This window comes from Zerene cesonia, chromosome 28, assembly GCF_012273895.1.
Source record: "Zerene cesonia ecotype Mississippi chromosome 28, Zerene_cesonia_1.1, whole genome shotgun sequence".
Taxonomy (NCBI): domain Eukaryota; kingdom Metazoa; phylum Arthropoda; class Insecta; order Lepidoptera; family Pieridae; genus Zerene; species Zerene cesonia.
The window spans coordinates 5,024,057-5,037,100 of record NC_052129.1 but is presented as its reverse complement, the minus strand read 5'-3'; the positions used below and the strand labels follow the sequence as shown (position 1 = coordinate 5,037,100).

Genomic DNA, 13,044 nt, shown 5'->3' with positions numbered 1-13,044 from the left:
CTGTTACATTTACGATGGATCCCAACATTAAAAAAAATAAAGTAATAACAATATTGTTTTGTTTCACGTGAAAATTTACAAAACCCGTGAACGAAAATATGATGAAATCACTGCTAACAAAGAAGAGAGACATGAAAAAAATGATATATCGCACGTACAAACTATTCAAATAGAGACAAACTTTGTAAACGGCTATTTTCTGTTCGGCCAGTAGAATAGAACGGGAAAATAAAATAAAGTTATACGTGGCGAGCGGGCAAGCGCGGTCCAATAATTTTGTACCGGCCTCGACATACGATAGGGCATTGTGAATGCATAAAGTTCTGATGTTGATTGCTCTTTCAAATGTATTGCTTTAACAGTTTGGCACAGGCCGCGTTCATTTTATTGATTTGTTTTTAATGTTCCAGTTTGAACCGGTAAAATCGGAAGCGACGAATTTTTCATGGCGTCCATTAAGGCTGGTGCTTGCGCAGTAACTGACATTAGAAATAGATGAAATACTTAATTTTCGTTCAAATTTAAGGAAGATGACTTTGGAAAGGAAGTTTTGTTGTAAAATAGTATTTCCAATATTTTCATTTTTATATAACATTTATAAGTATAAGTGTGATAAGAAGCCTTAGTGTGATAAGAAATGTCTATTTTAACGTAAAAACGCATTATTAAATAACAATATGTTATCAAAATTAAGTCGTTTACCTCAAAGGGTGCCTCCCCATGGTGCTTATTGTTCAATATGAGGAAGGAGCAGAGCGGGCCCCGAGCACGTATAGCCGGTGTCACCTCCACCAGTGTCTCATTTTCTCGTATCAGCCCGTGGTACCCCTCGTCCGGCTCCGCCAGCTCAAGGTATGGAATGTCTGTGAAAGAATACCACTATGATGAATAGTTCTGTTTAAAGATAAACTGGGTTTTTTAATCTAGTTTTCTATAGTTCATAGGATAACATTGTTAGAACCAAGATATTCAAAATTGGGTGGGTATGTACCTACTACTAGATATTATTTTGACGCTATTGAGATTAATTGATTTACATGCATCTAAAACACGACATCCTTATGTAATATGGAATAATAAATGTATGAATGAATGTATGCCCTCGTAACATTTACTTATACTAATTTTTAATGGCGATGAACCATTCCAATTAGGATGATGACTCAATTACTTAAGAGAAATCTTTCAACTTCAAAACTAGTCGAAATTATACCTTTCCTAACTCTTAAAGCGTTCCAAATCAGGCGCTTTTTTACTATTTATCCCTCAATTTCGCTGATTGAAATCTTTGAATCTCGGATAAATCCTCTTGACGTTCCACGTTGAATCCTGCTTTAAAAACTTTTCACCTCGCACTTAAAACTTCATTCATTATCTAAATCTTATTGGGAGGCCGTATGCCTTTTGAATTATGTATGGCAACCGCATACGTGAAGGCACTCGCAATTTGGAGAGTGGCCAGAATGCCAGCGGTCTTTGATAACACTATGAGAATTAGTTCTAGATAAAATAAAGCGGAAAGCTGAGGCAAATAGTTTGGGATCGCTCCATGGAAGGAGAAGTTTTGTAAAATGCTTTAGCTATCGCGAGGAATTCTTGTTGACATCTAATCAACGAATGGCCGTGGTTAAATGATTATCCATGTCAATAATTGGGACAAATATATATTCACATACATAGGCATTGAATTAGTCGTCCTTTATGCAAATGGGAACCTCTTAGATTCACATTTTCTAGATCAACAATAAGGCATAGAAAATATATATTTAGTCACGAGCAGAGTAATAAACGATTCAGCAACGAGCTAATAAAAACCGAAGTCTGCGCAGTTATAACGAATTTTAAACAGAATATTTTAAAGAGAAGAAGTCGCTTGAAAACGTGTTTCTATTTTATGGATAAACATTTTCAATAGACTTTGCTATAACAAAGTCTACTTTCATTGTATTGGAAAAATTTTCTCACGTAAGATTTTAAAATAAGAAAATCGTATCGTGTAAAATGTAGCAACGTGACATTAACGGAGAAGATTCTAGGCTATGTTAGGTGAAAATTTATATTTTTCTCTTTTATCTTTTCCTTATAGAACATAAAAGATAAAGCTATTGTTCCTTCTTAATTTCATTTTTTTGTACGCTTCACTAGACTTGTCATTGACAATATCCTTGTAGATTTTCCTTTGAGACAGGCGAATACTTCCGATGAAATATAATTAAAATTATATTTTGGTTCAATTGCTCTGCTTTTTTAGTATAGATATATATAGTGATTTATATGTATGTTAATAATGGTACGAAGTGTGAAGTCGTATTTTATTGTGTCAAAAATATAGTGAACCGTATCACTGTGGTTCAATACAAATCACGTGCAACACAAATTAACAAAATACAGTCAGTTCATTTCGATACAAAATAGTATTCAATACTTTTAAAGTTCAATTTAGCATTTGTACCTACGAAAATTAGCATCACCATCAAAGCGTTAGAGGCTGCGAGCGTCGTACAAAAGAGTGATATTACAATTCAAATTTCCACCTCGCATCCAATGGCAATGGCGAAACAGTAACGCGCACTCGACGATTCAATCAGTGCATCCGCATAAATCGGTAACTGGATGCGTTCGAGCGGTTCTGTGGCATCGCTCCTACTGAAAGCTGCTTCTAGTGCCTTATTATTCGTCGAGTATTCATGACAATAATGTGAAATGAACAGAAATTGGCCATTCCAGATGGGTTAACATTTTATCAATTTTTTGCGATTTGTGCACAGCAAATAGAAAAATAAATTATTCATAATATATTTTGTGTATTTCACGCATTTCTCTGAACGTACTTATTCCTACATTCTCTGACGTATGTTTATGTCGCGTACCTAGTACTGTTTTTATTGTGGTAGTCGAGCACGCTTCGGCACGAATTGGGCCAGCTCGCACCGGGGAAGTACCACACCTCCACAGAAAACCGGCGTGAAATAGTGGCATGCCACTGTGTTTCGTACGGTGAGTGGTTGAGCCGGAGGCCCGTTTCCTCTTCCTCACCCGCCCCAGTCCATTCCTTTTCCCTTACCCCAAAAAAGCGGGAAGCGCATTCGCAGAGGCCCTACATTTGCGAATGTTCATAGGCGGTGGTGATCGCTTACCATCAGGCGAACCACAAGCTCAGTTGCCCGCTATGACATAAAAAAAAACCTAGAAGTTTCTTAATTACGATTCCCAAATCAACAACATTACCATTGGGTCGATATCTTTTTCAAATCCTACAGTAATGGCTTGCAATCCAAATACCTGGATAATAGAAGGTCAAGTCTGTTATTTTGAATTAGATGATGCACCATTACTACTCAATTATCAGTCCATTACAACTCAATTATCATTGTAACAAAGCTATTACTACACAAAATTCGTATTCCGCAAAATTAAGTCCTGACACGAATAAATTAAAGCGTTTTTATGTTAGCTGACTTGTCGCCCTCGCCACTACCAAGCTACACCGTTCCCAACATCTCAAAAACACAAGAAACCCGCTATAAATCGCCGCCTCACATCACAGCTACTCCCAATGTAAACGGCACAAAACATCACAACAGTAAAACTGACCCGAGAATCGAATCCGGATTTACGGGCACATACTATCCGGGCTTTATATCCCTATTTGACGAATGTCCCGGGATAGGAGCGTCGTAAATTCCTTTGTATCGTGCATGCGATTAAGTAACTGGAAGCCGGCAACCCTATAATGTAAATTTACCTTCCGAGTGCTAAGAAAATACAGGCCGTTTTTGGAAAGACTAAAATTGGGTAACGTTTTATGTTACTTTCTTATATTTTAGAACAGCTGTAATTATTGCTAAGGTTACTGTTACGCAATACGAATCTCGGCGCATATACTCATCATCTTAATATATTTTAAGAAACAGCATACTTGATCACACCTAACGTACTAATGTACGTCAGTTTTATTCAAAAGTGAAAACGGAAGTTTTCTCATGTAAGCTACACCTAAAATCCATATCCACCGAATCACACTTATCTGGTACCAAAAAAACAAAACATTTTCGCCGCGGTGACAGCCCTAAGCACTCTTTACGGCGGCGTTAAACAACTTGAAGGCAGCCGAGGGGAGGGATGAAAAAAAATCATCATTTATGTTTAAACGTGGTTTGTGGGTTATTTTGGGCTGCGTATTTAACAAACAGGGAAATTATTTTTCAGTAAACGTGTTTTTTTAATACAATTCATGTTATTTCTTTATTAATGGCTAGATGGCTGAGATAATTTTTTCCCCTTTTTAAAAATATAAATATAATAATTCAGGTGTCTTTGTACTAAGTCGCTACCTCAAAGTTTTCTATTGCTCATTTAACTATTTAAAATAGAAAAAAACCTAGATTTTTGATGAATTAGATTTTGACATTATTTAATACACGCTGTTTCACATTAAACCAGTATAAACAATTTTCCCCTATTTAAAATTTCATGGTTCTCACAAGCTCAAAAGCTTGACCAACATTCGAGGTACGAAAAGCGCTGGTGACATTTCCTACCCTTTTTATCAACCTTTTTAAAACCCGTTGCAGTGTAGATGGTATGCGCTAGCTGTCGAATTAAGCCCTAGTTTCAAAGAAAATAATTTCTTTGCCATATCGGATTTCGTAATAAAAGCGTATAAGAGCCTGTTTCAACAAATACCGTGTTATAATATGAGAAAAAATCGCATAAAACTTTAATCAGTACAATGACACGCAAAAATCCAAAAACAACCGATTACTCAGCGAAACCTCCCACAATTGAGATTTACGCGCGCGCAATAAATTCACGTTACGCGCCGTAACACGTCCTCGTAATTTAATAACGCTACGCACAATGGCCAATTATAAATGCGTTCGCATCGCTTTTGTTAAAACCATTGCATACCTTCACCCTAATTTTGTTATCAACGGACTTGCAAAAAAGGAGGTTTAGAAATTAAAAACTTTTTTACGGATTTTAAACGCGATTTATTCATTATATTATTAATCCGACGTTTCGAACACTTTACAGCGAGCGTGGTCACGGGGAGACTCAAAAAGGAGGTTATCAATTTGATTTTATTTTTTTCTCACCTAATACTAGGTGAACCTATTTTTAATCGACATCCAAAAACGAAAAGTAGAAGGTTCTATGTTCGCCTGCATGTATTTTATTTGTGTATGTCAGAAAACATTTTAGGCAATTGTGAACCGATTTAAGATTTTTTTTATCTAGCTCACAACAAGTATATCAACATATCTTTCGCTTTTTTAGTGTTTTTGAAGTAGATTCCATTATTAATAAAAAAATATTATTTTTCTCTTTTTATTTGGAAGCCTAGTGCTTGCAATGTGGTTGGAATTCACTTTCGCATTTATATGATGGAATTTTACTTATTTATTCATCCTTGAATTTATATCATTGCAAATTTGAAACATGGTCACAATGGACACACAAGTTGTCCAAAACAGTAGTGACATATCACTTCAAAAACAAAGATTTGACCACAAACCGGCTAATGGCAATCAAACCACCAGATTCGTCACAGGATACGAAATATAATGTCCAAACAGCAAAAGTGTAAGTTAAGGTCAAGTTAAATATTCCAGTCAGCGATAGTTTATGGCCATCGTAAATTATGCCGTTATTCTCGGGACCCTATCCCACTCCGCTTTCTGAATACGAAAGCACGAGTCGACTGTAGTAGTACAATGACGTAGGGTTGCCACTCGCGGATTTTGGGACGATATGCTATTGAATTGCAAGCTTTTTAAAATGAAATTCTTTATTGCTAATAAGAACAAACAAGCAAGCAGGACATTACAATAAAAGCATACAAGAGGCGGCCTTATCGCTAGGTAGCGATCTCTACCAGGTTTCAGTAATGGACATGAATTATATGATTGCGAATCTGGATAAATAACAAAATTATTTAGCCAAAACATTCAACTCAAATCAAACACGGCGATCGCCTCAACTACGAAAAAAACTGTATATTAAAATGGATAAATGAATTCTAAATCACGGTACGCATTAAATCCATGCGTCTGTTGTAGATACATTTCCAACCTTATACTTTATTCCGACTTACTTATTATTTGTGTGGGTTTTTCAAAAGGAAATGCTGAGTACAACAATATGCCTACTTATGTGCATTATATGATTATATGTGATAGAATAACGAATTACTATTGAGCAAAATAAATATAATAAATTATACGATATGTAAAAGACTAAATGTCTTTTTAATTTTGTTATATCAAATGATTTTTATATCGTTACTTTTGAGTACATAATAATTCCGGAAATTTCCATGTGGCAACCCTAGTTAGAACACTGTTACACTGTTGCTAATAAATACAATTTTCTCATACTTGATAAAATCTAACTAGGAGGTACTTATAAATGAATTTATTGAAGCCTATGACGCGAGACTTCAATATTATGACAAGACAAACTAATAACTTGTCGTTACTCGTTTTTCGTTTTGTTATTATCTTTTCGCGATCAGGGTAAGGATTTATGAAACACTAGCTGCGCCCCGCGGTTTCACCCACGTAAATCCGTATCCTATAGGAATATCGGTATAAAAAGTTGCCTATATGTTATTCCAGTTGTCCAGCTATCTACGTACCAAATTTCATTGCAATCGGTTTAGTAGTTTTTGCGTGAAAGAGCAACAAATACACACACATCCTTATAAACTTTCGCATTTATAATATTAGTAGGAAGTAGGATTAGTAGGATAGGATGAATATGAAATATACCTATTTTATCACGATCAGATTTTTGTCTTATAATTTTACCGGGTTCTTTATTTTAGGCGATATTTGATGTAAAATAGTTAAACGTTAGTAAAAAGCAAAAAGTAGTAAAAGTAGTAAAATTTTTTTAGTATTTTCTTGTGTTTGGTTTCACGCGAGTATTATACATTTATAAATTAAAAACTTTTCAACGGATTTTAAACGCGATTTATTCATTATATTATTAACCCGACGTTTCGAACACTTTACAGCGAGCGTGGTCACGGGGAGACTGACTGGTCTCCCCGTGACCACGCTCGCTCACGTCGGGTTAATAATATAATGAATAAATCGCGTTTAAAATCCGTTGAAAAGTTTTTAATTTCTAAAAAAATTTTTTAGTAAAAATCAAAAAGTAGTAAAGGTAGTGAAAGCTCGTAGGTAGGTTTATATTACAGAAAAGAGTTATCGATTATTATGTTACAGAAAAGAGGCACACATATTGATCATGGCCCAAAATAACATATCCAGATAGTCGCGAACAAGCTGTTGGCTATATATTAATAAAAATCAATCAGTGCAGCATCTGCCGCATAAACCAGACGAGGGATAACGTCAATATCAATATTATAAGACAATAATCGTCCATCATTCCCCTGGGATTACGTCAAACCAGCACAACTCAAGTCCGCCACTATGAATAATAAAGCTGGTCTAGGATCGAAGCGACTGGCGCAAAGGGCTTTGACTAACCCGCTATGCCTTCCAACGTCTATACCAATATAACAAAGAGGTAGTTTATACATTTTTTAGTTTGTAACTTTGTAGGATTCAATCTCTAGATCTGTTGTTGATTTTAAAAATTATTACACCAATCGAAAGCCTCGTTATCTGTGGGCTATATTTTATTTTGTTTTATGCCGGGTCAACTCGAGTGGAGCCGAGACAAATGGCTAGTAATAACCTACTTCCTACTAATATTATAAATGCGAAAGTTTGTAAGGATGTGTGTGCGTTTGTTGCTCTTTCACGCAACAACTTCTGAACCGATTGCAATAAAATTTGGTTCGTAGATAGCTGGACAACTGGAATAACATATAGGCAACTTTCTATCCCAATATTCCTACGGGATAGTGACTTACGCGGGTTAAACCACGCGGCGCAGCTAGTGTGACATATATCAAAGGGATCACCAACGAGAACAAATATGAACTGATGATTATGATAATGTTGAATTTTGTCTGTTGACGGTAAAGAAAGGTGAAATTTCTTGTTACTTGTCTAAAATAGGAATGCTCCATCTAAAATAGTACCTAGACAGACAAGATCCGCAGCTATCTGGTGCCTAGTTAGGTAAGCTAGCACTTAAATGACTTCTTACACAATACCGTCGCCATCTTGGGAGGTTCCATTTGTAAATGTGCGGCGTTGGTTGCATTGTCTCCGCCGTCCCACTTACATTCAGCTTTTAGGGTTGTCGACGATTAGTTTTTTTTTAAGTAACAATGGGATAAAATGCAGATTTAAATAAATTATTATTATTAACTGTTAATGATGATTTGTTCTTCATAGTTGTCAAAGAAAAGTTTAATTTTTCATTATAAAATACAATGTTACAATTTTATTTGAAACTTCATAAATGCGCTATTAATTTAATCAAGTTTAACGAGAGATGAGTTAACATTAACCTTTAAATGTTAAGCCTATTTAACCTTCCATCTTCCACATTTATATGTGATAAATAAAGTATATTGTATTGTATTGTATTAAGAATCATACTATGTTTTAATTAGGAAACGAAAATCTATGCTCATTTATCTAACTCAAGAGTTATTTTATCGACTTCTAACGCCTAACCATCTCCTTCCTGAATAATAAGAAACAAGCGAAACATAACTTCACTGTTTTAGCACTCCTATATCAAGCTAGAGAATAAATATTTCCATTAAAATTTGATCAAGGAAGATCAAAAACCATATAAATTTAAAAATTATAACAAATTCCAGCCACGTACAACTTCTGTATTTTTGCCAACCCTAACAAATGATATCACAACAACTGCTCTATACTTTGCCCCAGTTTTTACATTTTATATCTACAAAGTGCTTAAACAGGTGAAATATAAGATGTTCTCGGATCTATTTTATCGTTGTCGCAGTTTGGATCTCTGTAACTTATTTTTCTGAACATTTACTATTCGTTCCACTGAAAACATTGACTACTCTAGTCGATGCTTGAAGAGGTTTGAATTGAAGTGTTTATTATTCATTTATTCAAACTTAAATAGGTCTGCAAACACCCGTAGCTATCGATATTTGACAAAAAGCATTGAAATGTTATAATCCTACTTATATATCCTGCTAATATTATAAATGCGAAAGTTTGTAAGGGTATGTGTGTGTGTTTGTTACTCTTTTACGCGAAAGCTACTGAAGCGATTGCAGTGAGATTTGGTACGTAGATAGCTGGACAACTGGAATAACATATAGGCAACTTTTTATCCCGATATTCTTACGGGATACGGACTCGCGCGGGTGAAACCGCGGGACGCAGCTAGTATTATAAACGCGAAAATTTGTAAGGGTATGTGTGTGTGTTTGTTACTCTTTCACACGAAAACTACTGAACCGATTGCAATGAAATTTGGTACATAGATAGCTGGACAACTGGAATAACATATAGGCAACTTTTTATCCCGATATTCCTACGGGATACGAACTTACGAGGGTGCAAACGCGGGGCGCAGCTAGTATATAACAATTATAAGTGGGGCAAATGACTTTGTGATCTTTAAGATAAGGCACTTTTATATGAAATGGTTCGAATCTGTTACCCGTTTCGAACGCTCTTCCAGCATTGTACCACTGTACCAAGGAGGCAAACATGATTTCACATATATACAAATAATATACAACAATCTGCATTCATAATCCTCATAAAATTTCACATCGCAAAATATTTTTTAAAAAGTGTTTTGTACTAATAATAAATAAATAAATAAATCAAAATCTCGAAAGAAATATCCACATTAAAACCCTACAAAATGCAGACACAACCATAACAATACAACCCTTCAGAATATACCCCGCAATTTAAAATTCCACGTCTAAAACCCATCCGATATTTATCAGACAATGCGAAATAAGACTACTTCCTTCATCTCTCCTTTCTCTTGCTTTCTTTGGAATCGACGAAGCAAATTCATACTCGAATTGAACAATCCTCCCAACAATGGATGCAGTTAGATTCACCGGAATCTTTATAAATAAATAGGATGTCGGTGTCTGTCTGTTATTTAAAAACGTATATTTTTGTTATTTATACGATAACAATGTGAATGGAATATTTGTTTATTTCTGATACGAAAAACCGATGTTTCTTTGAAGGAAGATCACATAGAACGATATGTTTAAGTAAAGTTTTGGCATAATTATTTCGCAGTAGTAGGTAATTTAATCGCTGATAGATAGGTAATAGATAAATAATGATAAAGACGAATCAAGTTTTCACCCAGTGGACCTGAAAATAATTAAATCTACATCTTCTTTATATTCTTAAATGAAAGCTGTGAAATGCAATATACAATTTAAAATTGGAACAGGCGCAGCGACTTTACCAACATACTACGGTACTATAAAAAGTAAACAATTCAGCGCTTCAATAATTCCAGCAAAGACATACCGCTAAACGCTAAGCTCCGTGTTCAAGCGCTAATCCAGCTATTTATTATGGAGACACGTAATCGACGGTCTAATAACTAAGCCTCTATTAAATGCAGCGCATAAGTTTGTTGAACACGAGCTAAAATTGATTGCGGGCTGCTTGGGATGTAATTCGTTAGTTTGTGCACGTGGTAATTAAGGAAAATGTACCCTATAGATTGCTATTAAAGTTGAAATTTCGACATTTGAGTGCGACAAGGGATAGGACTCTGTGAGGAAATTATTTTATTTGCTAATGCAGCTTGAAGGATAGCAATTTTTAATACAAAAGCGAGACACGTCATCGATAAAGAAATGTTTGCTAAAGTCCAAGTCAGAAAAAGATATACTAGAAAAAAACTACGCGGTTATATTTTATAATAAACTTCATTTAAGAATTATTTTTAACTGGCCCGCGGCTTCGCCCGCGTGGAATTCGGTTATATAGCGCGATATTTATTTTTCGCGATAATAAATATCCTAAGTCCTTTTCCTAGTTCAGTTTTATGTTCATACCAAGTTTCATCAAAATCGGTTCAGTGGTTAAGGCGCGAAAGCGTAACAAACATACAGACGGAGTTACTTTCGCATTTATAATATTACTAGCTGCGCCCCGCGATTTCACCCGCGTAAGTTCGTATCCCGTAGGAATATAGGGATAAAAAATTGCCTATTTGTTATTCCGGTCGTCCAGCTAGTATTTTTTGCGTGAAAGAGCAACAAACACACATACATCCTTACAAACTTTCGCATTTATAATATTATTAGTAGGAAGTAGGGATTTTAATGTATCATACTTACAAAATCAGAAACAAAATTAAGACCTAGGCACATCAAACCTTCGTAATAACTTCACACCCAAAATATCGAAGTTACATAATGTAATTTAACACATAACTAACTAGAACTCGAAGGATACGAATAGTTAAAGACATTACATATATCATCAACGCGCTATAATGTCGGCCATTTTGGCGAATTACGCGATGTCAGACTTTCCCATTTCCTAAATGAGCAAACGTTTATACGATTCTAGACTTTACGCTCCGCTAATATGAGCGTTATTTCATTACCGTATGACTTTGGGTTTGTTTTTGTTCGTGACTTTAAATGGCTGTAGTTTTCATTAAATAGTTATATGTTATGTAGAAATTGTTTAATGTAGCAAAATTTGATTACATTTATTTCTATTTGTATTAAGTTTGCGACCGGGACTGAGTATTCATGGTGTTTTATGCAAAACATTATAATCAGTCAATTAATCAGTTAATTTATCTTTTTAAAATTCTGTCAATTGCGAGTTGTCACTATAATGGCAACAGATATACATCATATACGAAAATTTATCACGGTTTATGAGACGCAGCCTGGTGACAGACGAACGGCAAACAGACTAACAAACAGCGTAGTCTGAATAATATGGCCCGGTTTTATATGTTTTGTAGAATTTATCAAAATTGTCTTGATTTAAATGCAGTGGAACGCTTATAAGAGTCCTTAAAGTACCTTCACTTTAATAAAAATATATAACACATCTTCATCATCATCACCATCATCAGTCCATTTATCTTGCAAGGTGGAAACTTAAGAGACATGGTAGGTGTGTATAGTGTAGTAGTGAACCTAGGTCCTAATTATGTGTTTCAAATTGTAAGTAGGTATTTAAAAATTAAAAATAATAGTTGAATGAAGTTATCATAAAAAATAACCGAACGGTTTGTTTTATTTCATAGCGGGCAACAGCTGGTGGTACGCCTGGTGGTAAGCGATCACCACCGCCCATGAACATTAGCAGAGTTAATGCCTCTACGAATTTGCTTTTAAGGGGTAAAGGAAAAGGAAAGGGATGACGACTGGAAAGGAGGAACGGGTGAGGAAAAGGAAAAGGGTCTCCGGTTAAACAGTTTTGTTCTAGTTCTTTTTCTGACATGGACTTCAGCAAACATTTGTTTACCTACGTAAGGTAATTAAAACACTCGAATTTGGCCATAACAAGACTCGCTTTTAGCCCCAGCATCCAGTACAGCTATAGCAAATTGACTAGTGTGAGTTCCCCGCTCCGTGCGCCATTAGCAGGCCGAGCACCGCACGTCATTCCCTTGTAATTGCTTCCACGTTGTGCGCGATCAATTCTAGTGCGGATTTAACATTAACCTGCACCCAGTTTGGTCTGAAATTTGTGTGTAATAGCGGCGAGAGTTAGGTAATACCACAAGTCTATACTAATACTATAAGGAAGCAAATTTTGTGACTATGTAGGGGCTAATCTCTGGATCTATGGAACCGATGATAAACATTATTTTACCAATTACAAGCCACACCCAGTTAAAAGCACCAAAATTACAGTCGAATTGATAAACCCCTCTTATTATGAAGTCGGTTAAAAATGCGATTTACATGAAAATCCATTGCACATTTATCTCATATTGGCTTTTCGCTCCGGCTTCGCCCGTGGTACATTTACAGCCTATGTCTTGAACTTGCAGCTTTCTAATGGTGAAGGAATTTTTTAAAACGGTCCAGTGGTTTTTGCGTGAAAACGTTACAAACATACAAAAATGTAATAGTAAGCTGTTTAGAATTAGTGTAGATTC

General features: G+C 35.4%; 1 protein-coding gene across 1 annotated transcript in view; it reads right to left on the bottom strand.

The window, feature by feature from the left end:
- LOC119837590 (calsyntenin-1) overlaps window positions 1-13,044 on the bottom strand; it is a 166,692-nt gene that overhangs the window by 13,803 nt on the left and 139,845 nt on the right. The window contains exon 2 of the mRNA XM_038363238.1: window positions 703-863. Within this exon, the coding sequence (XP_038219166.1) occupies window positions 703-863 (161 nt within the window). The remainder of the gene's footprint in view (window positions 1-702; window positions 864-13,044) is intronic.